This window comes from Phymastichus coffea, unplaced genomic scaffold, assembly GCF_024137745.1.
Source record: "Phymastichus coffea isolate CEN01 unplaced genomic scaffold, Cenicafe_Pcof_1.1 PCOF00014, whole genome shotgun sequence".
Lineage (NCBI taxonomy): Eukaryota > Metazoa > Arthropoda > Insecta > Hymenoptera > Eulophidae > Phymastichus > Phymastichus coffea.
The window spans coordinates 7,143,366-7,170,892 of record NW_026706825.1 but is presented as its reverse complement, the minus strand read 5'-3'; the positions used below and the strand labels follow the sequence as shown (position 1 = coordinate 7,170,892).

Genomic DNA, 27,527 nt, shown 5'->3' with positions numbered 1-27,527 from the left:
AGTTACTCATTACACGCTGAATTAAAATTTCTATCACTTGGCTTTATCGATAAATCGTTGAAAATCCATATTATCACTTGATTAAACTTGAAAAAGTGGTCGAATCCAGCGTTTGATTTTGCTGTACTTACTACGTTGAACGTTTTTTTCAATTTTATGAACTGTCAACGAAAGACGATTATTCTAAAGAAAAACTTAAAGTTATCCATTTAAAGATCAATAATCATTTAACGTTTTCTAGAAATTTTTTGCAAAAGTTTGCGGCTCCAGTCTCTTACTCAACTCAAATCTTAAAGTTTTACTAGCAGAAACTGATTTAATGAACGAATTGCCTGGCTTTCTGATAAATATTAGTCTATTTTCATGATTTTTATAGACATATTGTTATTGAGTTTATACAAACACACACACACACACGCGCGCACACACATATTCGTAACATTTGCAAGTTACTTTGAGACTTCACTGGGAAGTCGCAATGATATATAATTTTTGCTAAATAGCAAATTCCAAAAACGTGAATATCTATTTCATATATTACTTACAATCATGAAAATTAACTAATGATATGTCGAAAAAAGCTTCTCACTTTCACTTTTGCGTAAAACAACATATCTATTTCTTATATTACGCGCCTCTCCTTACAAATACGTAGAAGCCGTCACCAATAAGTGTAGCAGTTTAATCCCAAAGGTACCCCCCACAAGCATTAGATCATAGGGAATCTCCAATTTGCAAATAAAAAAGACGTAACTTCGACTATTTTACGCCTTCCATTAGAATGAATTTTATAATTATATATGCGATATAGGCATATATAAGCGAGATAGAGGTACAAAACAAAAACATAAATATCTAGTTTTTCAAAGTGTACTTATGATTTTATTGTAAATTAAAATCTATTATAATTTATTATCTCTAATTTCCGTCTCTTTATCGTTCAACGTTCATTCTATTGTATATTTACATGCTAAGTTAATTGTCAACTTAATCTTACATTATAAAATTAGAAATTCATAAATGTACAAAATTGCATTTTCACGAATTTAAAATAAAAGTAATTCATTATTATTCTAGATTTATAGTTCCAAAGTATTTAAGCAATATCTAAAAATTAGTAAATAAAAAATGTTCCATTTCATATAGAACAACAATCAGCACAAGTTGTGTTATGTTTATTTACAAATGCGAAGCATTAAAATTAAAATTACAAAAATATATTTAAATTGATGCAAAATTTGCAGGGCTCTTTGATTTGATAGAATAACCAACTTGAAAAAATTTACTTACTATAATTTATTTTATTAATGTCAAAAAAATACCAGCGCAAAAGTTGTGATCCTCAGTCATTAACTAACATAAAACTGTGGATTATACAAAGACCTTTCTGTATGAAATTATTAATTCAATCTACAATGTACAAATAATCAAAAATAGTAAACACAAAAAAAATATCAGTTGTTCCCACATTGTCGCTCAGTGATTCAACAAGAACTTAGAAGAAGACGAAAAAGCCAAAAAGTAGAAGTAAAAAAAATAATCAGCTTATCAGATAATAAGAGGCAAACTCATCCACAGAAGCCAACAGAAGGGATCATTTTCGTAAGCAAAGAAATTTTTCACATAGTAACACGTCATTTCGTTTCTTACTTGTAACTCGTAATATTTACAGGATTAACATTTTACAAGCGTTGAAAAAGTAAAAAGAAATTGATTGAAAGGTTCGAAATAGCCTTGACACAAAAGTATCGTCTTTATTTCTATAAACCATCCGATGAATTCCATTGCACCGTGCCGATTTTTAAAATTCCTCTTTTATTCTCGCTAGATAGCGCTTTAACAAAAGCACTTTTTTTATATTGATGAACAGATAGACTAAACGATACAACGCCAAAGCTTTTTCCATGGAAGAAAAAGCTCGCCTACGTCCATTTGCTCATCGACCGGTCACAAAAAATTTCTTTTTTTTTCTCACACTCTTTCGCTTTCCACTCGTTCATTCTATCCATCTCTCTTTGTGGTGCGCGCATTCTCTCTCTCTCTCTCTCTCTCTCTCTCTCTCTCTCTCTCTCTCTCTCTCTCTCTCAACCTCTTTCTCTCTTTTTTCTCGTGAAAAATATCACATTTTACACTCTAAGGGCGCTAAGAAAATCTTCGAAATTTAAAAGGTTTGCCTACTGACTCACACGTAACACGCTACTTCCCAGTCTTGTTTCTTTTTACCTTTAACCTAAGTCATTACTTTAGGTGGACACCGTAAATGCATTGCGCTGCTTCAGGATAATGTGGGGGAATGTGTAACGTCTAATGTTTATGCGGGACGTTCTTATTTAATACTGAATCGTTTCTAGACCATCTTGCCTTACGTACGTTTCAGTCGAACCGTTTTACCTACTTTGTCGATTAAGCCTTACTCTATCGATTTCTTCGTTCAGGAATTTACATTGATTACACTAACTTTGACATGAATGTATCGTCAGGCAAGACGTGCTTGTACAATGTACATATCCTGGTTTCCGAACAAAATTTGTTATATTCCATTAATGATGTTGTACAAGACGTTGAATTGAGAAAAAAATTCATTTTGCCGAATTTAGAATTTCATATACATCTTCTGTCTGATACACGATTATATCGATTATCTAGCCGGGATTTCGTTTTATATTTTCGATTTCTTTAAAATAGAACAATTCGTTACAATGAAGGTTAATCCTAATAATATCAACTCTAAAAATTTGCATAAAAATATAAAAAATCTATAGTTTTTAAAAATATTTAATTCGCAGTATCCTTCATAAGTGCATAGAGTTTTTTTATAAGATATCTGCCTCAAAGAATACTTCGCGAGTGAGTCTCGTGTCCCTTTCAAAAAACTGTAGTTGCATAATTTGAGTGAAGAAAAATTTAAGTTTTAAAATTTAATTTTTTTCAATTCAGACTTTTATTTACTGAGCAATAAAAAGGGACAAATTTGATATCAACAAAATTTATTTTTATGTTTTTAATTTTAATAATTTTATTTTTGGCGTATCATTTTAGATGATCCGATTCATGAATGTTACGTGATAAAATCAACAGATCTGTACATGCTTCGATGCAACGTGCACTCGCAGCACATGTGTGCAGATATTTTTTTACAATTTAACAGTGTATCAGCAGTCTGTATCATGTTAATAGGCAGATCGCTTTTTCAAATATTCTCTATTTTTCACAGGCGTTCTTCATATACTTTTATATCTGCCCATTTTGTTATTCAATTACTTTTTTCCTTTCTTTAAAAGACTCTATCTAAACCTCCACATTATCTTTCACAAAGACTAGCTTTCTTTTTCCAAACGATCCAAAATAAACTAAGGGCACTTTTACTGGCTTATGCCCTGACCTTTTTCAAGTTTCGTGAAAAATTCAAGTTTAACTATTGTTACACTTTGTTTTATAAAATTACTCGAAATCCTTTCATACTGCTATAATAGAAAAGCTACGATCAAATGTTATCAATCTTTGTATTTCTTTTAAAAACTGTTCACTAGCACCTTACCGATTTGTTATGATCTTTCTAAACAACCCGTACCAATTGACCTCTTTACAATAAATACGATAATATATCTATTAAATAGATATTAAATAAAATTAACATTGAAAATTGCAATTTTTTAATGATTATTACGACTTGACAAAAGTATAGATGTGGAAAGTGTGAGCATGGGTTTAAAGAGATGAAGAACTGGCATAAATACGACAAAATAAGATCACAACGATAATTTACACAGATGATTATATAGATAGAAATCCGCGTATTTAAAGGACTCAAAGGTCAATAAAGGCACTGTATCAAAATTTGTTCTAATAAAGTAGCCAGTGAACAATATAAAAAGGTAAAAATTGTATAGTAAGGCATGTTATTGATAAGGATAACGAGTTTCTTTTTGGAAAAATTCTACGAGTCTTGTTGCAAACAATCAACTACGAGTTAGAATTTGAGTTTTTCTGAAACTTGAAACATGGGAAGATTTTTCATTTTCTTTGTATATTTCTAAGCAGCGTTTCTTCTTTATAGTTTCCAGTTTGTTAAAATATTTATTCACACTCTCTCAAGCATTTAGTTTCGACGACTTATTTACGTCTTCCTTAGTATGTAATACCTAAAGTTATCCTGGAAGCCTATCAGCTTGACGTCTATGACTGCCCCGTTGCCTATATCAGCTATCGCTAATTAACCATACGGTGTGTTGGCGCTTTGTGTGGCCGTCGTGCCGTTTTTTCTTATCATTTTTTTTTTCTGAATTTTCTTTTAATTTTCTTTTGTTTGTGTGTATAGCATGACATACATAAATCAACATTGCGAGTATCGTTTTGTCCCTGCTCGCTCTCCTAATCTCAAGATCAACATTCAATCATTCTCTAATCGTTGCAAAATATTCAACTACTTTCACCTATTTTATCTTGCTGGATAAAATGTATAAAAGATGGCTGGTAAGTCAATTTATTGTTAGGAGGATTCATTTCTGACTTTACTCAATGCATTATCTGTTTGCTCTTGCCTATTCGTCGGTTTCTTTCTTCCTTTCTTTTTTTTTTGCTTTTTGTTTGTTTGTTTTTTCTCATCAATGTTGTGTTTTTGTTGTTGTTATCTCTTATTTTCAATGTAACTCTCCATATTGGCAAGCATATCTTGCCTAACTCGTATAACCTTCCGCATAGTTAAACCTGCAAAAAAAGAGCAATGTTAGACGTATATATGTTGGAGACCAATCGCAGGGTTAAGCTAAAAAATATAATAATTAGGCCTAAGATAACCTATTCTCCCGAATTTGTAATAATAACATTGACGGCACTGACTCTAATTGCTAAAACTTGGCCTAACCTAGAAAATTTGTAGCCTACTTGGGCTGCTGAGCCTGGTATTGTTGGTAGGAGTCGTCCGGTGAAGCTGCGTTGCTCGTCTGCTCGGAGTCACCAAGAGTCATCGGAGCGTGTATGATGCTGGGAGCCGGGTAAGTCGTGTATGGGTATGGATGTGGACTTATATACTGTTGAGACAGATCATTATCGCATGAGTGAAGCAGCTGATGGCTAGCGAATGAATCAGTGAGTAGTACTTACGGAACCAGTGCCAAGATGTAATGTAGACATCTGAGTGGTAAGCTGTGGAATCATGCTATACTGTGGGTTACTCGGGTCGGCCGATGGCATCATCTATTTGGTATAGGAAAGTACAAAGTTTAGAGAGCAATATGGAGAATGACATTCAGGTAGAGTAATAATTGCCTAGGTTAAGAGAATCAGTGGAGGAAAGAGAGAGAGAGAGAGAGAGAGAGAGAGAGAGAGAGAGAGAGAGAGAGAGAGAGAGACGGGGGCGGGGTACTGAGCAAATAAGTGTTAAATAAAAAAATTCATTAATAGTAACGTCGGTATCGAGAGACACATATAAGACGAAAAAAGCGCAACGCGACGAATTGGCAAATTGTCCTAAGATACAAAAACTCACGTCGACCTGTTGCATGTGAGGAGGAGTTTGTAGAGCGAGGTAGGGTGTGACCCAGGGTGCTCCCGGCACGTTGTAACCAGGCATAGCTTGACTGTAATGTCGGCCGTACTGAGCAAGAGTTGCAGTTGGCAGCATGTGAGCCGTCGCCACTCCGTTTTGGCCAACCGCTGTTGTGTCGTAGTTCAATGTCATATTCTGCAAATGAAGAAAACACGTAGACGCGCGGACCATTAACACGGGTATTTGACAATTAACGTAACAAGTAGGATTAATTGAAATTCGAAATTACATTTACCGAATTACTCATGTCACCCTGCTCTCTCCATATCGTGCTCTTATACAGAGATTTCTTCTTGTTACCGCCGTCAGCGAACTTCACCAGCAGAGGATCCTTTGCTCCGTGCAGCGCTTTGCCATTGAACATCTGAATAATCTGCTCGCATTTCTCTTTGGATTCCATCCTGCAAACGACCAGTGCATATTAAAAAACTGTTACCTATTTAACAGACAAGTTGAATCATTCTTGAATAAACAGTAGAGAGTATATACCTTGCAAATCCGACTCCTTTACTTTGTCCAGAAGTGTCGCGTAGAATACGCGTGGAGATAACTTGACCGTATTGAGTTAATAATGCTTCAACATCATTTTCTTTGAAGGACAGTGGCAGATTTGCAATGTATAAATTTGTCGGATCCTGCTCCTGTTGCTGTTGAGAAAATCACAAAAAAGCTATGCAATGGATTGTCGATTGCCTCGCTAGCGCGCGTTCGCGCTGCTTAAGTGTCATTTCTACCAAATAATAAATAAAATATAAAATTTATCGACATCTCAAGCTTGGTAATATTAGCTTGTAGGGAAAATCGCTTTCCCATTGTTATTGTTTTTTTAACCAATTGCCGTCACATTGTTCACTTTGAAATGTCGTTTCTGCCAAAATTTAATTTAAAGTATAAATAAAATCGTCGAAATCAATTGAAACGCATAAAGCAATAAAACATTATCAAATCGTGGAAAAAACAAGGGAAAGTAAAATCTGGCACTTCACGTTATCGTGATAACAAGTGGAAATAAAACCAAACAAAACGTTAAATCTACAGCAATGAAAGCTACAAAAAAAGGAAGACCAATAAGCTATGACAGTACTCGATGTAACTATATAAGTATTGGAGACTGCAAAAAACGCAAACAATGGCGGACACAGTAACGTTTTCAGATACATTATAAGGTATACTTATAAGACTTTGTCGTGTTTAATGTAACAAAAAATATGTCATCATGCTCCATTGCATTACGTTACCACGTTCTGGTGGTCTTCCAAATAAGATTTATCTGATATGAGTGAAACAGAAAAGTCAACTGAAGAGAAATAATAGAGTTCTACTTTCTACAAATGAAATTCTTAATTCTACGTCACGATGTGTTTAATGCACAAGATTTAAATTTATTTTCCAATAAGTATTTTAACAGAATTGATTTCTTGTGAGAAATTTTACATTTAATAATTTCTTTTCTACGTGTGTACGAAGAGAGATCAAATACTGTTACGAACCATCAAAAGCTATAGACTATAGTAGACAAATCTTTCTAGTTGGATTTTTTTACAACATTCCGATAAACTCAAGCTAGATAATTGAAGCACACTGAAAATCTATTCAACGTATAGGAAATGAAACAAGGTTAATGTTGATAGCAAGAAACAACATAAATAATATTAAAAAAAACATATTTATAGATAGTATATAGAAAAAAATAATAGCACGAGGAATAGGCACGAGAACATCGTAACATGATACAATGGAACTAGTACAACAAAAGGTAAATAAAAGACAAAAAATATCGCATTTCGGTCTCAAGCGAAGAGTAAACGCGAGAAAGACAATCAAGCACATTTTGAAATCCACCATTTCTTTCAATCCAAGTCTCAATCAGGTTTACAGTTACTTCATTGTACTTTTACTTTGCGACAATTTGGCTTTACTTTTAAATTTGACGAATACTTCAGCATGGAACATACAAAGAATGTCATTGTGTAATAGTACATTACGATACAAGTGCGAGAAAGTAGATTCTTGTCTCGTGTGACGTATACGCCCGAGCGAAACGAGGGTGGAAAGGTACACGAAACGAGAAACTCTTTCCCGAACATGTGCCGTATCGTATTTTTTGATACGACGTGGAAAGTGCGATTTTCAACGTACGTTTTCTGCCGAGTGTGCGGGAAAGACGCACTTTGCACACGGAGTATCGAAAAATAGTATACGATAATCTACTAATAATCAACATTTCTTTGAGACGAACCAACGGAATGTAATAAGTTGTCCAAACGTCTTGTACGATATTATTTACATCTTTATCCTAATTCTCATAAAATTTTAACAGTTGGTTGTACATTGTTGGAAATTTATTTTGAGCTAAAATGGACAAAGCAATGCTTATGCAATTTACAGCCAACCTACACCTTGAAATACAAGCTTTAATTTCCGGGCATTCGTAATAAAGTATGCAACAGAGTTATTGTTAGAATTCATTAGACTCATGGCCGCGTACCATTTGGTAAAAAATAGTGAACAGATGCATCCGCACTATCCGTTATTATTAGGGTATTTTTTGTTGTTAAATGCAGTTACATGCATTCTATTAGATGATCACAAGTGGTACTTCGTGCTTTCACATGTTGCAGTTAGCAAAACCATTCCGAGTTAGTCTTACTCAAATTATGAAAGTTATGAAAACTTGTTATCTGCGTAACTCGTCATTGAAATTCTTTTCTTATTTGCCTGCTATTTTTCACACCATTTCATTGTTGGTAGATTCTACTATTCGCTATTTCGAAATTTTATTAATTGTCATCTTTACATGTTCAAAATTTGTCTATGCTGCCATACTTCAAACAAGTTAGACCATGACAAAATGAAGTCCATTAATAAGATACTATTAGATTGTGAAGTTTCCTTTAAATAAATTAGTGGCGTCAAAAAACTTTATCCAATCTGATTTAAGCATTGAAAACAAACGACAGTCACTGTTGAAAAGGTCTGAAGATGTCAATATCACGCAATAATGATAAATTCACACATTCATAATGATAATTTTTTTCTTGTTAAGCATTTTATGGCAGAAGCCATTGAGTGAACTAGCTAGTAACTAATTTATTTGAATTTGAAGTGACAATTAATACGTCTGTTTGATCCGCGCGAGTTTGAATCAATGCCAAATAAGTACAATTTTTCGTAATGACTTGGGTTGTGTTCAACATAGCAGTAGTCAGCAAATGTGGCCGAGGTACAGCAGCAAGCATTGACAGGTTGGCAGGTAATGTGAGATAAGTAAAGACAGATTTGAAGAATTGGCAACAGATTTGTATATCAGATAAGAGAATAAAGGGCTTGTATTGGATATCTATGATTGTACAAGAATGTTATTGTATATTTTTGCAGATTGAAAGTACTGTAATTTCTTAAGGTTTGAACAAATTCTTGATAAAATAATAACAGTTTATGAATCAAACATATCTAAAAACTATAAAAATAAATGAGTAATTAGAAAAAACTTGATACAAAATTATTTGGAGCGTTTATAAAAATTATAAGTACTATCCTTTGCATATATTGTCATATTAATATTATTAATATGATTAATATTATTAATATTATTAATATTATTACGATTATTATTGTTATAGTGATTATTATGATTGCTGTATTTCATCCTGTATTGTCATAAGGAGATTGGAGACAATAGTGGCAAGGTTAGGCAGTAGGAAAATAGATAGGAAACATGTTGAGGGATATGAGGAAGCGGAAAGATAAATATAGAAAAGAAGAGAGTGTGTGAGAGAGAGATAGATAGAGAGAGAGGAGAGAGAGAGAGAGAGAGAGAGAGAGAGAGAGAGAGAGAGAGAGACGAGAGGTTGAGAGGCATAGAAAGATAAGAGAAAGGTTTACTGTTACTCTGGTATTACTGTACTTGCATGCACAACCAACGTACACTGGCCAGTCTACGGATCAACCAGATACCCACTTTCGCCATCTGTGCTTGGATACCCTTGGCGACCAGGGCTTTGACAGCACCCTCTGCCGCTACCGGTGACTCAAAGTCTACAAAGCCGTAACCTGAAAAGTAAACATTTCTGCATTACATATCGTCGCTCTAGCTGGGCCATTCAATCATTCGTATGGAGTACACCGAGAATTCGGGACACCTTGGTGCACATCATAAAACATCATAAAAGTTGTCATTGCTACTAAGGTCAATTAAAATTCAGTTTGAATGAACTGAAAGTCATTTAAAAAATATAAATATCGTCATTAACTAAATCATGTCGACTACTTGTACATTCAAAGACGATGAAAATCAAAGTAAGGTTTGAATGTATTCTACAACGAGCTATTCGACTATAATTATGTAAACGATGATCGAACTCCTGCAAAGTACCAAGTTACGTTTATGAATTTGCGGAAGTTCTTTTATTCGGAAAATTTGGAACCAAACCATTGAATGATCGAACATTTTTTGTAATATCGTGCCGTCAGGTTTTCTTAATTTACTGATTTTTCCCGTAAAAATGCTACACTCCTTGATATCTCGCGGAGAAGCACACCACTCTATTCTCGATGTGATATCAAAAATAGCAAATAGAAATCGCACGATTGACTACTTAAAACAAGTGCTAGTTGCAATGACCCATCGAGGATGCTGTTGTGATAAATGGGGGAGGTTAGGTGAGGTGCGTGCGTGGCGACTGCGTGTGTTTGTGTTGAGAGCGAGGACGCGCAAAATAGAAATGCCAATGAAGTACCTTTACATTTATTAGTATTTTTGTCGAGAATCGCCTTGGTGGAGGTGATGGTTCCGTACCTGAAACGAGCAAGCGTTAACATTGGGACTAAGGCGAGAGACAGAAGTGATAATAAAGTCAGAGACTTACTGAGAACACATGTTGACGAGGTCCTTGTCAGTGGTATTTTGGTTGAGGCCACGAATGTAGAGGTTGGTTTTGGAGAGCTGCTCGGACTGCTGTCCCTGCATCGCGTTATTGCTAAGGTTAGTACTCATGGTTCCGCTCTGACTACCCGTGGCACTGCTAGAACTACTGTTAGTGTTGGCCGGAGAGGAGGCGGTAGGAACTCGCTGCCCGCCATACTGCAACAGAGAGAGTGAAAGAAGGCGCGTTGAGCGAGGGTCGGCGGGTCAGGGCGGTAGGTACGGACCGACGCGTGCTGGGCGTAGCTGGTGGCACTGTAGGGATTAGCCGGGTTGGGCGCAATCTGCTGAGCGCTGACGGGCATTTGGGCCGCAGCGGCCGCGGCCGCCGCGGCGGCCGCAGCATTGGGGTACCTCGAGTAGGCCGGATAGCCGGCGGCGGCAGCTGCCGCAGCTGCTGCCGCCGCGGCTGCGTGCTGGGGCGCCGGCGCCCCCCAGGCCGCGGCGGCGGCCGTGGTCGCGGCGCCCGAGGTCGGCCCGCCGCCCGCGCCGCCGCTCGCCCGGTAGGCCCCGGGCCCGCCGGCGCCGCCGCCGCCGCGCGGCCCGCCGGCGCTCTTCACGCCGACCCCAGTCGTCGCCGCGCCCCCGACGTTGCTCTGGCCGCCGCCGCCGCTCGGCTGTTGGCCGCCGGCCTGGCCCGTGCTGCTGCCGGCGCCGGCGCCACCTCCGGAGCCACCGCCGCCTCCTCCGGTCCCGCCGCCGGCTCCGTTCGCACCTGTGTACGTCGGCCGCGGTCCGTTAGGACCCTGAAACCAAAACAAGTGCCACTTAGTGCTTGATGCGAAGCTTCCAGCCTGCCTCTCGAGTAGCTTGATATTGGCCGACCAACGGAGGTAGCCAGTCGCTGCAGAGGCAGCTTTGCTGTGCGTGGTGAGTGCTCGCAGACGGCTGAGGTTAGCTCGGCTGAAAAGAGGGCAAGCGCCAGTCAGGCGGCCGAGCGCCGCATCAGAGTCGGCGATGTCGTCGCCCGATGGTTCAGGGTGCATCGAGCGGCGCGCAGTGACCAACAGCTTTGCGGCGGCCTCTGCGCTGTGCTTTACGCGGCCATTGCCGTCAATTGGAGGATGCAGCGAGGCGCCCTGATGTGTGGCGAATCCGATCAATAGACTAGGCTATGGGGGAGCGAGGGACGAGGGCGATGGCTGCCCGGGAGGGGGGGGCGCAAGAGAGAGGGAAGGATGGCCGCTCCCTCGAGAGGGCGGCCGCTCCGCACGTTCGAGTGTCGCTCACCACCCGCCACGTCTGGTCGCCAGTCCGCGAGCCAGTTCTGGAAAACGCTGGCCCGCTTCGGGGACTTGGCGAGGAACTCGAATCAAGTCGATCGACGCGAAAGGCAAAGGCCGCGAACGCAGGGCATCGGAGGACACGGACGAGCTGCCGTGGCGAGTAAGGGATGGCAGAGCGGCTCGGGATCGATCGCATGTTACATCGTCGCACGGTCGTGGCGCGGCGTCCCGGGAGCGTTGACCCCGCGGATCGCGACGCTGCTGCTCTTCTACTGCCGAAATGGCAAATCAACGACCGTCAGTAACGGATCGAAGCTGCCTCTCGTCGGATCCGCGAGCGTGCGTGTCGCGGTAGTGAGCGAGCAGAGGGAGAGTATTACACAGATGATTATCCGAGGACCGAGAGCGAGAGAGAGCGAGCGAGAAAGAGCGAGAGAGAGCGAGCGAGAAAGAGCGAGAGAGAGAGAGAGAGAGAGAGAGAAGAAGAGAGGAGAGAGAGAGGAGAGAGAGAGAGAGGAGAGAGAGCAGAGAGAGAGAGAGAGAGAGAGAGAGAGAGAGAGAGAGAGAGAGAGAGAGAGAGAGAGAGAGGGCAATTGAGCGACGCGCACGCTCCACGAGCGACCGGATGCGATGCTGCTTCCTGCTTACCGAGCGCTTCGCTCGCTCTCACTGCCACCGAACACTCGGCGCACCTCCTCGCAGCTCTATGGCAAACCAATCCGATCGAATCATCGCTGATTGAGAGAGCCCGTCGGAATCACTGCACGCTGGCGTTGACTGTCAGCTGATTCGCAGACACGCCGTGACAAAATCGATGAGGCCGACTGCAGCAGCAGCAGCAGCAGCAGCGACTCTGTGTAGAAGCACGGCGAAGGAAGCTCGAGAGCCTCTTCATCCGGCTTTCGGTCTCGGACGCGCGCCCCCGGAAACGCCTTCGAAAGCAGGCAGATGCATTTCAAGCAACATTCCACATCCGCTGCCGGCGCGCCCGGCCACTACTTGTGTGCTAGAAACTGCGGGCACGCGGCGACGCGCTATCCACGACGACTTGCAGCCGAGTGCAACGGACTAGAAGCATTTCTCAAATCGACCCGAGAGGACGGCCGCGCTCCGCGTCGTGGCAGCTCGTGGCGAGCGAAACCCCGGCCGCGGGACTTACCTGGAACAAGAGCAAACGGGCGCAGAGGTCGTTATCGTTGTCTAGCGTTCGAGCTCAGCTCAAAGTCACGAGGACGTGGCCCGGGTTGAGCGGGGCTACAAGCGCTCAACAGGTCGAGTGCGCGAGCGGCTGGAGGTAGGTGCCGGGGAGCTCGCCGAGCGGCGTCGCGCGGCCAGCCTCGAGCCCGTGCTCCGGCTGCGGCTGGCAGATCGGGCGCTCGCTCGCCGGCTGCAGCGTTTATTATTAGCAGGCGTCGGTCCGCGCTGCGCTCCACGGGCAGCGCAGCCCGACCCGTGCGTACGGCGCGGGGCGGTCGACGGCGGCGCTCGTCGTCGCGACTCGGAGAAAATCGATCGAAAGGCGACAGCAGCGCCTCCGCGATTTGCCTCTCTTTCGCCGCCTGCTCCTCTTCCTCCACTCGTCGCCCATCGATTCGAAGAAAGAAGAGCCAGTCCTCCGGCCAAGCTCGCTTGCCGCTCGCAGCCAAGGTGAACCGCGACTGGGGCAGCGCGAAGGGCAAATGCGCGCTGGGCTCGCGAACCACCCGCGAGGGGAGACTGAAGCTGGCCCTCGGTGCGCGCCCCCGATCGGAGCTTGCCCCAGGCCACCGCTGGGCTGCGATTCTCCGGCCGAGTCGTGGGCAAAAGGAGCTCGAGGTGCCCTCGGGGCGGGGGGAACGTCTGCGAATGAGGCCACGCCGGCTAACGGCATCCGCGTGCTCGGCTCTCTCGTCTGCACCGCGGCGGCGGCGCGCAGTACAGCCAACTTTATCGCGACATTGACTGGAATTCGTGCACTAGCGGCTCTATTTATAGCCGCGAGCTGCTTTGTCCGCCGCGGTGCGCGACGGTCCCTGTAAGACAAGCACTCGCCGCTTACGTTCGACGACGATGCGTCCTCGTCGAGGTTTGGCCTGGACTCCACACCCATTGCCGTAACCTCGAGTTCCGGATGCGCGCAAGCTTGCGGCAACTGCGAGGGACAGCCTCCGGCCTGGTCCACATTCGCGCCCGTCGAGATCCCGACCGGCGGGGACTTGGCTCGCGGAGCGATCCCGAGCAGCGTGCCTACGCGGTGCAAGCGTAGGCGTGGCAGAGTCCGATGCCGGGTGATCGCGAGCACGCTCCGCGGGCCGGAGTGGGCGAGGAGGTGCGCAACGAGTAGTAGCAGCAGCAGCAGCAGCAGCAGGCCAGGCAGGTGCGGAGAAGCGATTGTGGCAGCGGTTGTCGGCGGCCAGGCCAAGTGTGCTGCCGGCAACCGCAGTGCCGAGCGGGCTGGGCGGAGCGAGAGCGGAGGCGCGCGAAAGGGCGTCGTCGAGCGGACTTGGGCGCAGGCGCTTGCGCGACCAGACGACTCCCGCCGCTGGCCGAAACCTTGCTGCTCGCGGGGATCGATAGCCGCTCGCACCTGTCGCGCTGATTCGCCTCGACTCGAGGCAGCCAAGCGCGGCCCGGCTACCTTCCTCGGGCTTCCCGTGCCGCGCGGCCCGACCGGCCGATCGACGCCGTGGCCGGGGCGCGCTCCCGGGGCACGCGCCGGCGAGCGGCCGACTGGGTGGGGCAGGCTCTCGACGAGCGGCCCGCCAGCCGGCCGCCTCGCCGCGGAGAGGTGCACGTGAAGGGGCGCTACTCACCATCATCTTGTAGTTGAGCTTCCTCGGCGCGGCCACGTTCTCCATTCTGACGGACATCCTAGCAGCGCTCTCGCGAGTCCGCAACGCCCAGTTGGCTGTCCGCTCCGTCTGCAGGCTGGGAGCGTGCGCGCTGCCCGCACCTCCTCGCGCACTCGTGCGCTCGCGTCTTCGGCTGCTGTTGCGGCTGGCTTTTCTCTCTCCGCTTCACTGCCGCTGCCGCCGCCGATGACGTCTGTCGAGCGCGAGCGTCAGCGGCAGCCGCCGATCGCCGCACCTCCTTCTCGGATCAAGTCCCCGAGCTAACCAACAAACACATCAAACAGTTATTTCCACGCAACACAAACCACGCGCAATGTTCGCGTGCTCCCTACTCGTGCCGGCGATGCTCTTTTCACGTGCAGCTCGATCGCTAGGATGCGAATCGCACTGATTTACGACTCTACGACGCACGCGCGTACGCACACACATACGCACTGCGACTCGCGAGTTGGCTACGAGCCTGCACCTGCGCCAATGCACTTTCTCGCGAGAAGACGCGCGCCACGGATTTCGCTCGGCCGCGAGTGCATCAGCAGCGGCGCAGCAGCCGGCAGCGGCAGCGGCAGCAGCGGCAGCGGCAGCGGCGAGCAGCAGCGGCAGCGGCAGCAGCACCAGCAGCAGCAGCAGCAGCCGCCCGCCGCCGCCGCCGCCGCCGCCGAGAGGGAGAGGGAGAGTATTTAAGGGTGTGTCATCGGGAGCCGCGCGCCGATGCACACATGCCACAGAGAGAGAAAGAGAGCGCGAGAGAACGAGAGGGGAAAGACGAGGGCAGATGGCGGGGAAGAGGTAAGGGGAGAAGGAGAGAACGCTGCTTATGTCTGCACACGTAGGAGCGTACTGGACTCCGCTCGAATATCTCGGCTGCTTTCGATTCCGGAGTGAATGAACCGCGTGAATGGAGAAAACGCTGTTCCCCCGAGTCCCCGATCCGCCGAATAGTCGCACGGTTTTGCTGTTTTCTCCGCGGATACGCGCACACATACGTACACTTAACTGCTCACACTGCACTACACTACACCACAGATAACCACAGTGCCAATGATCGACACTCGCAAACGATACTTGCCAGCGATTAGATGCATGTATGCATAGCTAAAGGAAGGGAGAGAGCATCGCCGACAAACAAGTAGAAAGCATCAACGCAGGAGCCAAGGCGGTTGAGCCAGCTGAACTCTCGCAACTAACCTAACACGCGCAAAGCGCAAATCTAGCACAGCACTCTATGGTTCACTGGCACTACTTGAGATGGCTGGATATGCGTATAGCTGCCTGGACGTGACAAGGAGTAAGAGCCGCGTACCGAGTCTTGATAAAGCGCGGATCCACTCTGATCCAACGACACGACAGACGGACTGTAGAATTACCGCTGGAGAAGCGATAGAGAAACACAGGCACGGACAGACCGAGAGAAAGAGAGAGAGAAAGAAAGAGAGAGAGAGGAGAGAGAGAGAGAGACAGGCACAGAGACCGGGGGCGAGATCGCGCGAGCGCGGCGTCTCCTCCACTACACACTCGTGGCGGCCGAGCGCTGCCAGCAGCAGCCGCGCCGAGCCCAGTGCTAAGAGAGCGACAGAGACAGCCCGAATAGGCGTTCGAGGGGAAGTGCCGACACGGCCAGCCAGTCACAAGCCAGTGCCACACACACATAGTATCCCCACACACATACACATGCATACGCACACATTTGCGACCCTACACTCACCTCGAGCACGCTCGAAAAAAAGCGACTCTGTGGATACGAAATGCCCGGTTAGCTACTCAACTAAGTACTCACTCGTTCGGTCGAGCGTTCAAACTCTGCCGGAGGTTCCGAGCACGAATTGCTGGACAATCCAAGGTGGGAAGAAAATAGTCGGATAGTGCGGAGCAGTCAGACTATGCTACGCATCCACATAGACACGAGTGCACACCATCTCGCACGGCAGCGGAGGGGCGCGAGAAAAATTTGTCAGCAGGCGGCGCCACCGGTCGGCCCACCACTCACCAGACATTAGCGCACGGACACGCACACAAACGCACGCACTTGCGCGAAAACTCTTGCTCGCGTACATGGATTAACGTTAACGTGCGGCGACAGCCAGCGGCGGCGGTGGCAAACGCGGGGAGGTGCGGTGAAGTCAACAGCCGCACCTGTCCACTTTCCCCGGCTCGGGCAATTCGTGGCGCGGTTGCAGCGACGTGGCCGCTAATCACCGTGCCCTCGGCCCTAGCAAGCGGTATAACAGAGCTGCTCTGGGCCCCGAGAGCTGCTATTTCGCCTCGCAACGATCGTTAACGCTAAAGCCACTGTGAAGCTTGTTAGCTTCTTGCAGGTTCTTTCGTGCGTCGCAGAGTACGACTAGTGTAGGGTGCTGCGACAGATCTACTAATCTGCAGAGGCGCTGCTTTTACAGATGAGACTCTTAGTAGTAGAAGCAGCTGCGCCGTTGAATGAAGGCAACAAACATGGCGAACGCGAGTGTGCGAGGGTAAGGTGAGAGCTTGGAATGCGCTGTAGCCTCGCGCGGCATGCGAATGGAGAGCAGGTGAAGTAAGGCGAGGTCGGCACGTTGTCTGAAATCGCTTGTACCGACGGGAGGGGCTGAGGGCTCGGAAACGGGTCGGTTAGCCTGCCGCCGTGCTGCTGTGGGGGCTTCGACGAGGTACCGATCAATTTGTCCGCCACGAGGAGGGCCATTCGCTTTCTGGCCGCCCAAGCAATGGCGTTATCAGTTTGCGAGCCACGTTCGCGGACGAATTTGGACTCGGCGGAGAAACGGCTGCAGATTAGGCGACGGATCGACAGCCGATGCGAGGCGAGCATCTGAGGGTCGGATAGCTGAGCGAGCCGAGCGCGTCGAGTGAGTTGAACGCACGATGGAAGACGGGGACACGCCTATGCGGACAACCAGGGAGCGGAGAAGAAGCCGCAGACGAGGTCGTGAACTGTGGCGCGCGAGGCGGGCACGGCTCCGGCTATTTCCGGGAGCCAGGCGCCGTGGCGCGTTGCGCGCACGAGGTCAAGGCCGTTAGCCTCGGCCAACATCCAATTCTTGGTGCGAAAATCGCGCTTGCAAGCTAGCCTCGCTGCCGAGTACGCAGGAAATCGGGCGGAGGCCCAGCCGGGCGACGAGCTAGGCGCCAGTCCGTTAGACTCGGGCGCCAGAAAGTCAAGGCCGCTCGGCGCGCGGTCAATTGCCTCTCGCGGCTCGCAACCCGACTCGCGCGCTCCGCATAAATAGATGCTACTCCCCCTCCGAGAGAGTGACAGAGACAGAGACAGAGACAGAGAGAGAGAGTGAGAGAGTGAGAGAGTGAGAGAGAGAGAGAGAGAGAGAGAGAGAGAAAGAGAGAGAGAGAGAGAGAGAGAGAGAGAGAGAGAGAGAGAGAGAGAGAGAGAGAGAGAGAGAGAGAGAGAGAGAGAGAGAGAGAGAGAGAGAGAGAGAGAGAGAGAGTACACCGCTGCACTTCCATGCCAAGAGCATGTGCTACGCAGGATCGGCCCGACTCGGCTAGGTTCGGCTCGGCTCGGCTCGGCTCGGCTCGGCTCGGCTCGGCTCGGCTCGGCTCGGCTCGACTCGACTCGACTCGACTCGACTCGACTCGACTCGGTTCGATCAATAAGGGAGCTGCGGAAGCAACTACGCAGCAAAAAAGGGCGAGAGATCGGCGGCTAGCAGGCAGGCAGGCAGGCAGGCAGGCAGGCAAAGAGAGAGGGAGAGAGAACCGGAGCGTTGCGTAGGCAAGGGGGTAGCAGCAGCGTGCGAAAGGGAGGCCGAGGTCGTCGGCCGGGCGATCTTCGTGTTGCCTTTGGCGGCGCAGCCCCGTGCCGCATTAGCGCTGGCCCACATACAAGCCATGCCTATAGGGATGCGCGCTCTGGCATTGGTGGACGATGTAAAGGGCTGCCGCGGCCGAGCGGAGAGTCAGACTTTGGCGGCACTCGGCCTCGGCTCGCTGGCCCCTCGGCGTTGCAGGCACCGTTGGTAAGGCGTCGGGGCGCGCCCGCTCGCCACTGCGCGACACTGCGAAACCTAAGCCACGCTATCGAGCGGGCATTGCCCGCAAAGTGCAGACGAGGGCAACCACCCCGTAACCAAGCGCCCAACTCCCATTCGTCGTCGCCTCGCCCCTCGGCCTCCGAGCAAACTCGCGCAGCGTGCCTCTGCTGGTGCCACCTCCTGTTCGTCTCATTTGGGCACGACTCTCATGACAGGCACTAGAACAGCAATCGAGAGGAACACGTTCACCGACTGTTATCCCTATGGGAGGTTCGGCCAGATGCTCTGTTGCTACAGCTGCCGCCGCTTACGCGCGGATATATAGCCCTACAAAATTTAGCGGCAATTCGATAGTGTACCGATCATCTTTGACCAGCCAGTAAGTCGTCGCTCCGGAGTTGTCGAACGTTAAATTCCATGTGTCAATAGAACTGTGTACCGTGTACGGACAAAGTCGCTCTGAAAGCTCTCGATCGATTCGGAGGCGCTGTGTAACGTTTGGGTTACTGGGAGTCTCTTTCACGGTCTGGAACAAACCAAGAAAGCGAGAGAGAAACCAACGAGCTATCGATTTCTCCCTCGAAGGGGCTTGAAGAAGAGGGAGACGAGACGAACCATCGAAGCCGCTATAGCTGCAGCAGTGAAGCTGCCGCATATTCTCTCCTTCTTTCTACCCTCGCATCCTGTGCTAATGGCTAATTTTACCTACGAGCCTTTACCCCTTTAGCCGACTTTTCTTGCGCACGCACTTAGCAATTTACTTTTTTCTCTTTTTTGTCTACTTGTTGCAATCGAACGATCGTTAACCCAGGTGCACCGTTATTTTTATCTAATAATGCTCATAATTATAAATTCGATAGATACGTATAGCTTCGAGTATAGCTTTAAATGATCAACCGTAAGAAAACATCAAACTACTTTTTGATTGACTTTGCGAATGACAATGTTGCTAATGACACAATAGCGTATTGCAATTCATTACTTCGTCGAATTCGAGTCGATCAATTTTCAAAACGAGACGATCGCCTATCAGCCGGTGTATAGGTATAGAGGCAGCACTGTGTAGCCAGGCGCACATGCTTCTTTCATGCTTCTTCTCGTCTCCTCCTAAGGCAGCTTGTTTATACGCAGCTCACTGAAGCAGTCGCTGAAATTAACATGGCCGAGGCATCGACTAATCTTCACGTTCCCAATGAACTACCTGTTAATAAAAGGCAGCAATTCGGAAACAGAACTCTCATAAATCAAGATGACGTTTTCCAGCATAACGCATGGTATTCTTCACCAAATCACACGCGTGCGCTTACCGCTGAAAGCTTACTACTTTGCTTTTAACCTAAAAAATTCTACTTTCAGTACACTGTTTATATTATTGACCTAATTTTAAACACTCAGAAAAATCACTTTACAAACTTAAGACTGTTAGTTAGTTCATCAAACTTTGCTTTTATTTATTTTAACAATTCTTTGGGTGCAAAACAATATTTGATCCTATTTCCAAATGAACGAGCTTAATTATAATACAGGAAATTGACAAATCTACCAATTTGCCAATTAATTTTTATAGGGATAATGTTACCTGGGACAAAGAACAAGAGGAGGCAGCTCAACGCAAAGTAAAGGAAAACTCCAAAGTATGTGTTTCTATCCAAGAGATAACTAAATATGAAACGGATGCAAGTAAATATTGGGACAAGTTCTATGACATTCATCAAAATAGGTTGTTAAATGTGATTACACAACAATCTGCTTTGAGCCTTGAAGTGACATTCTAATTGTAGGTTTTTCAAAGATAGACACTGGCTCTTCACTGAATTTCCAGAATTGGCACCAAACGATGTTGAAAAAGACAAAGACAGGCCGCTCAGAGATTTTCCAGACGTGCAGAACTATGATAGTGATAATCAGTTAAAGAATGAACCTGATCAAATTGTTGCCCCAAGGATCCTTGAAATAGGCTGTGGTGTTGGAAATACTGTGTTTCCTATATTACTGTACAACAATGATCCAAACTTATTTGTATACTGTTGTGACTTTTCTTCTGCAGCAATTACAATTTTGCAACAAAGTCTAGAATATGATACAAACAGGTAATGTGCAAAATTAGATGAGTAAGCATTGTACTGTATTAGTACTACTTGTTTTACAGGTGTAAAGCTTTTGTTCTTGATGTGACGAAAGAAAACTGGGATCCACCCTTTCCAGAAAATAGCTTAGATATTGTTATATTAATTTTTGTACTTTCAGCAATACATCCTGACAAGTAGGTATTGTGAAAAGAGAATCGTTATTGACGATAATATTAAAAATTTTTATTAATTTTTCTTAGAATGCAGCAGGTGATTAAGCAGATCCACAGGTATTTGAAACCAGGAGGTTTAATTTTATTTCGTGACTATGGTCGTTACGACTTAGCTCAATTAAGGTTTAAAAGAGACCGTTGTCTATCTGCTAATTTCTATGTTCGCGGTGATGGAACCCGCGTTTACTTTTTTCTGCAAGGTAAAACAGATTGTGGAAGAATGATCGGCAATGCAACTAAAAAATGCTTTCCTTTCAGACGAAGTCAAAACTTTGTTTACCAGCTGTGGCTTTAATGAGGTTCAAAATCTCGTGGATAGAAGATTGCAAGTAAATCGCGGGAGGCAATTGCGAATGTACCGAGTATGGATACAGTGCAAATATAAGAAAGCTACTTGATAAATGCTTGATTTCAACGACTGTACATATATTGTTATTAAAGCTCCTGAAAATCGATCTGTAGTTTCTTCACTCGTTTGGTAAAAATAAGTTGATCAATTTATTTGCTGATTAGGTTATTAATAGGCAGTGCGCGATTGATGAAGAACGGGAATAGCAATGAATGCCATTGAGAAGTAAGAGAGTAAATAACGACGTATAGTATAGCAGTCGCGTCAGAGACAGGTGGAGCACATAGGAACAGGCGCGATAAAGCTTCGACAGTGAGACGTAATGAAGCGCCGGGCATGAATTGCGCTCCGATAGCTTGGAGACGGAAAGAGACCTCGAATCGAGATTAATCGGCGATTGGGACGACAGAGGCGAGCACGTATAGACGATATGTATATATTGTCTCGATAATCAAGTGCTTGCTCGGCAGTCGCGTCAAACGCACATAACTCAGATCAATATTATTAGACTCGCGCGAGTATTTATAATAAATCGATTCGTTATTACTAGATACAGCCAGTCGTCCTTCGACCATTGGCAATATCAATCGCCAATTTGCAGGTATCGTCAAACTCGCTGACTCTACTTAACGTTCGTCCCGAAGTTTGTTAGTTAATTGTTAGAAAATTGTTAGTTCCGAGCCGCAACTGTACCGTGATCATCATTTTCACTTTCGGATCGGAACAGCTGTGAAAGTACGAAGAAGAAAAAGAAGAGAAGAAGCTAAGCCAGTTGCCATGAGTAACAACTGTATACAGCTGACGAGTGTGGTGAGCAGCCCATGTCAATTTAAACCATTGCTTTCAAACGCTTTTGCTAGTACGTTCACAAGCTATTCGCACTGTGACTTGATGTTCGAAACATAACTGATTGATTGAATTCCTGGGTGGGTGGTCAGCATTAAAATGCCGTAGAATACTTGGATTTACTAAAACGATCAATGACCAATTTCAACAAAAGCCTACTTCTACATGGTTCTGGATCCTCAACGAATTTATACAACAGTCGTCGTGTTGCCGCGGGCTTTCTTCTTAGAATTACAGATGACATGCGACGATTGATAGGCGTAGCATTCGTTTTGATAAAGCTTCTCGTCGACGCGAGCTTTACTGACTTTTCCAACTAATCAACGACGGATTGGTAAGATATTATTGATCTTTTCAAATTGATCAATTCGTAGTGCGGCTACTGATCGGTACGCGAAGAGTCATCGTAACAAATAGCATGGCAATTGTATGGAATCGACATCGACTGGTCAGTTTGCGTGTTAAGCAGCGCATTAAACATCACTTTACCATTACTATGGCTGATCAAGTGTAGTTACAAAACCGGCAGAAGAATCGCGGAAGCTTTTGTTTGCCGTTTGTTAATATGATTACTTCTGGGATATTGATACGAAGGTTAAACACGGATATCCATTACGCGGAACAATAAAGTTTGAGCTATAAAGGCGCCGGAGCGAGTGGCTTAGAACGATGCACAAATGTTTGCAGGCGTGAAGAGAGAATTTATTTAGATTAGGTTAAGCTTTATTGAAACCGAGGGTACAACCTATAAGGCCAGTGTGGCGGATATACAGCATTTTAAATGACAGTATCGGACAGCAATGTGTATAAATTACAATACAAAACGCAGTATAATATGACAACGGCGATGATAAATTTGTACTTAAAATAGCGCATTCGAGAGAGAGAGAGAGAGAGAGCAAATGATTGTTGTTAACAATGCGGCTGGCGAACGCAACTTCGCAAGTGTGAAGTCTCAGCAACATCGCACTTTAACAATAATCAGCAATATTAACACGGATAACGCTTGACGGCAATTGATTAGCGCAATTAGATAGCGCGAAGATCTCGCTCACCAACGATTTCTCTGCTTTGATCCTTTTTTCTCGATCGCGTTTTTAACGATCAACGCCTTGCATAATACGTCATTGGCCACAGCTAGGCGTCGAATGCTGATTCTGCGATTGAATAAGAGCTCTTTTATCGCAGAAAATGGCACGAAGTACCTTTTGCATAAGATTTGCGTGCAGCATCCAGTTATAGCTGCTGCTTCGATCGCTCTGCTCTCGAGAATTTTCCGTTTACCTGTAAAACCGGCGACTTATCTTGCTTCGAATGTTAAATCACATTTTCAGAGAGTGGCTGACAGTGACAGCAACGGACAAGCCCTTGCGAACAATCGCCAAGAGTCGGAACAACCAACTACTCTTCGCCAGTCCGACTTGACTTATGGGATTGACGATGTACCTCCGTGGTACCTCTGCTTGTTCATGGCTTTTCAAGTGAGTACGAATTCGCTGTATTTGCCAAGAGCATTGTGACCTTGTACAGTCGTTAGGAACAACATTCCATGATTATTTTCAGCACTACTTGACGATGATCGGCGCCATAGTCTCAATACCGTTTATTCTGACACCGGCCCTCTGCATGGCAGAAGACGACTCTGCCCGCAGTCACATCATCTCGACAATGATCTTCGTCAGTGGTCTCGTCACGTTCCTGCAAACGACCGTTGGCTGCCGGTATGCGTCATCCAATCAATTATTGAGGGAACAAGGCATTATGTGATAACGATTAGTAGCTTGATAGCGCATTACTTGAGTTGCATACCAGTAATTAGCACTGAATCTCTCTCTCTCTCTCTCTCTCTCTCTCTCTCTCTCTCTCTCTCTCTCTCTCTCTCTCTCTCTCTCTCTCACTCAAGCTTGATGAAATTTTTTTCTTTTTTTGAGCGAGCGTGGTAATTGATTTTCCAAGTAAGACAACTTTGTTTGAACAGAGTTTACAGTTGAATGCGCAGTTGGTATCTCGACGACTCTAGCTATTCGCGTTCTCGCTTGAATAGCTAGAATCGCAGAGTATAATAAAGTTTATCTTTACGAGCTTCGGTTTTTCAATTACATTCAAATTTCGTCGACTGCCTCGACGAGCTGTTTGAGATTTCGTTGAGGCGCTTGCCAGCCAATGAAAATGAATTTTTAGGAAAAAGTCGGTGTGATCGAGAAAACATTTGACAACATTTTAGTTTTATGATGAACTCGTTCATTCATAATCTGCAAACGAATTAAGTCGATGCGATACGTCAATTCGTAAAAATTAGCATACAAAACTATTATTCGAACTACCAACGCGAGTCAATTTTATTTTCAAATTCCTATTTGGATTTGCACAGTGCTCAATGTCATGAATGCAATGAAGTAAGCAAATTTGCAGCACTCGTGACTTTGACGCTGCAGGAAACATGTTTTAGAAACGCGCTACATTGTGATGCCGCCGTAAAATGTTGTCGGGAAGCTCATTAATTAATATTTAATGATTAATTACTTGATCGTAAGCTTGTTTTGGAAGAAATGATTGTGGCCATTTAAACATTAATATTCACCTCAATTGCAAATTCGTTTGCACTGTTTGCAGCCTTCCCTTGGTGCAAGGTGGTACGATATCATTTTTAGTACCGACGCTTGCCATTTTAAATTTACCTCAATGGAAATGTCCAGCAGAGGAAGTTTTAAACACTCTACCTGTCGAAGAACGAACAGAATTGTGGCAAATACGAATGAGAGAGCTTTCAGGTGCAATCGCCATTTCTGCGCTTTTCCAAGTCATTGTTGGTTATTGCGGTAAACGACCTTTTTGTTTATTCTTTAAATGATATTTGGAAACAGCATGGCTGTCTTATCAACACAATAATTTCAAACTCATTTGTAGGTTTCATTGGTTATATGTTGAAATATGTCACCCCACTTACAATTGTACCAACAGTTTCATTAGTTGGACTATCACTTTTTGAAAATGCAGCTGATGCAGCTTCGAAACATTGGGGAATATCTACTGGGTATGTTTAGTTTCAAATCAGTTGTTTATATACAATACGATTGAACTGATCTGATATGATGCTTTTGGTCTACAGAACAATTATTATGTTGACATTGTACTCACAAGTTTTAGTCAATGTCAATTTCCCCATCATAGTTTATAAAAAAGGTCAAGGATTTCAAATTACTTGGTTTGCATTATTTAAATTATTTCCCGTAAGTAGGCTAAGTAAACATTGCGTTTTCAAATTAATGTATGAACCAATCTGTATTTTATCAATAGGTTTTACTTACCATAATTGTCATGTGGATCATTTGTGCCATTGTAACTGTCACTGATGCTTTACCACCAGGCCATCCAGGAAGAATAGACACCAAAATAAAAATTATCAGTGATTCGCCCTGGGTCCGATTCCCTTATCCTGGTCAATGGGGTACTCCCACAATAACTCTATCTGGAGTACTTGGTATGCTTGCTGGAGTACTGGCATGTACAGTGGAGTCCATCAGTTACTATCCAACAACTTCAAAAATGTGTGGTAACTATTGATAAAATAAAACTAGCTATATAAAGGAATGCTTTTCAAATCTCTGTTAACAATGAACTTAAATTGTTTTATATATAATATAATAGGTGCTCCTCCACCACCAGTTCATGCAATTAATCGAGGGATTGGTATAGAGGGGCTCGGTACTGTTTTAGCTGGTTTATGGGGAAGTGGAAATGGTACCAATACTTTTGGAGAAAATGTAGGAACTATTGGTAAGATTATTATATTATAAATTATTGCAAAAGTAGTACTGATATTATTAAAATTTTATAATTATCATTACTCAATAGGAGTAACCAAAGTTGGCAGCCGCAGAGTTATTCAATGGGCTTGTGTTTTGATGATTCTTCAAGGAGTGATTAGCAAATTAGGAGCAGTGTTTATTATTATACCAGAACCCATTATTGGAGGTATATTTTGTGTAATGTTTGGTATGATAGCTGCATTTGGTAAGTATAGTTCAAATAATGAAAAATCAATCTGATTTAAGCTTAATGAATAAAAAAAGTAATAGACTAAATTTTTTCTTATTTCAAGGCTTTTCTGCTCTTCAATATATTGATTTAAATTCAGCTCGAAATCTGTATATTCTTGGTTTTTCTGTATTTTTCCCTCTGGTAATTCTCGAAAACAATATATTATATATTTTAATGTTAGATATTCATTAATATTTTTAATTATCATTAGGTACTATCAAAGTGGATCACTAAGCACCCAACAGTCATAAATACCGGCAATGAGGTAGCGGATGGAGTAATTACAGTTCTTTTGAGTACAACAATTCTTGTTGGTGGTTTTATAGGTTGTTTTTTAGATAATTTCATTCCAGGTATAAAATGCGTTTCTGTAACATTGTTTAGATTTGAAGATTGTCATTTTACATACACAGAAATCACTATTTTATCTTGCAATATTAATAATTTTAACAATTTGTAGAGCTTAGACAATTTTAATTATATATGATTGAAATTAATTATATAAAAAGGTTAATTAATAAAATTCTAAAAATGTTGTTTTAAAAGTGAAAAAGAAAAGAAATATTTCACACAGGGACGTCCAAGGAAAGAGGTTTAGATGCTTGGGCAAAGGAATTAAATTTGGATACAACAAATGATAACAGTGCTATAGGTGCTCAAACAGAATATAAGTACAATACTTTTGATTTACCATTTGGAATGGATCTGTTAAGAAGGTGCGTGAAAAATTCATTGAACTTAAAAGTTAATGTAATTACGTCTTGTAATTATGTCAGGTGGAAGTGGACATCGTACTTACCGTTTTCGCCAACTTACAAGTCGAGGCCATTTTTGTGCGGACGACAGCCGAAGAATAATTAATACAAGAGCGAAGTATTTTATTATATATAGCTATGAACTTTTAAATTATTACGATGTAAGTTTTTTATATCTTACAGGTTGTGTTATTGGCAATTGATATTTAAGCATACGTACTATATTGCTTTTTGCTATTAAACCTATATATATCAACAAAAATAATAAAATACACACATCAAATATACACGCCGGGTTTACATAAAACGATTTGAAATTGGACAAATTCTATCTCTATTTTAACATTTCTGTCATTTTTTTGTAGTTGGAATGTGGAGCGTTCCTCATCATTGCTATGCTTTCACGTCGATATATTTGTATGCACACATAATATTACCTCCCCTAGCCCAGCTTGCGCCTGACGCTATAAATAAATTATAAAAAAATTATGTAAATCGATAAATTCAAGTTCCCATTTTAATTACGTTATCCATTTCATTTTCCCAAAAATTTTTTCCATAAAGAATAATTAATAATAATTATTGTTATTCCAAAAGATATTAAGTATCAGACTTGTGAATCTGACGCCCAAAAAAATTTTTTAATCATATTTTTGAGTTTTCATGAGCTAAAACATTTTCTCCCTTTTTCCGAATTATGTCTTCGCTTGAAATTTTATTTCCGG

General features: G+C 44.1%; 3 protein-coding genes across 17 annotated transcripts; 2 read left to right on the top strand and 1 right to left on the bottom strand.

Annotated features, from left to right (window-relative positions):
* Positions 1–885: 885 nt before the first annotated feature.
* Positions 886–25,447, bottom strand: LOC131674981 (protein alan shepard-like). 14 transcript variants are annotated; one of them, XM_058953806.1, is made up of 12 exons: positions 15,715–16,232; positions 14,491–14,789; positions 10,700–11,218; positions 10,417–10,631; positions 10,288–10,346; positions 9,456–9,601; positions 6,038–6,195; positions 5,778–5,949; positions 5,489–5,683; positions 5,104–5,196; positions 4,865–5,030; positions 886–4,707 (listed from the first exon to the last, which is right to left on the bottom strand). In XM_058953806.1, exons 2-11 carry the CDS (start codon positions 14,545–14,547, stop codon positions 4,881–4,883), a joined length of 1,764 nt encoding a protein of 587 aa, XP_058809789.1. In that variant the 5' UTR covers positions 14,548–14,789; positions 15,715–16,232; the 3' UTR covers positions 886–4,707; positions 4,865–4,880. The 14 variants fall into 14 exon arrangements, with proteins under 14 accessions (XP_058809789.1, XP_058809791.1, XP_058809790.1 ...); XM_058953808.1 differs by having other exon boundaries at positions 5,784–5,949; XM_058953803.1 differs by having other exon boundaries at positions 887–4,707; positions 4,885–5,030; positions 10,294–10,346; positions 15,715–16,233.
* On the top strand, positions 16,908–20,452 carry LOC131675019 (tRNA N(3)-methylcytidine methyltransferase METTL2-like). The gene is made up of 4 exons (XM_058953811.1): positions 16,908–16,997; positions 19,641–19,783; positions 20,077–20,239; positions 20,332–20,452. The coding sequence occupies exons 1-4, from the start codon at positions 16,923–16,925 to the stop codon at positions 20,419–20,421; spliced, it is 471 nt and encodes a 156-aa protein (XP_058809794.1). The 5' UTR covers positions 16,908–16,922; the 3' UTR covers positions 20,422–20,452.
* On the top strand, positions 21,608–27,303 carry LOC131674963 (solute carrier family 23 member 2). 2 transcript variants are annotated; one of them, XM_058953774.1, is made up of 14 exons: positions 21,608–21,761; positions 21,835–21,970; positions 23,341–23,487; positions 23,570–23,727; positions 24,620–24,825; positions 24,914–25,040; positions 25,116–25,236; positions 25,304–25,559; positions 25,655–25,783; positions 25,862–26,020; positions 26,109–26,188; positions 26,259–26,400; positions 26,622–26,763; positions 26,824–26,961. In XM_058953774.1, exons 2-14 carry the CDS (start codon positions 21,938–21,940, stop codon positions 26,906–26,908), a joined length of 1,785 nt encoding a protein of 594 aa, XP_058809757.1. In that variant the 5' UTR covers positions 21,608–21,761; positions 21,835–21,937; the 3' UTR covers positions 26,909–26,961. The 2 variants fall into 2 exon arrangements, 1 of the variants encoding a protein (XP_058809757.1); XR_009302949.1 differs by lacking the exons at positions 21,608–21,761; positions 21,835–21,970 and adding an exon at positions 27,168–27,303 and having other exon boundaries at positions 22,725–23,487; positions 26,824–26,963.
* The last annotated feature ends 224 nt before the right edge of the window (positions 27,304–27,527 follow it).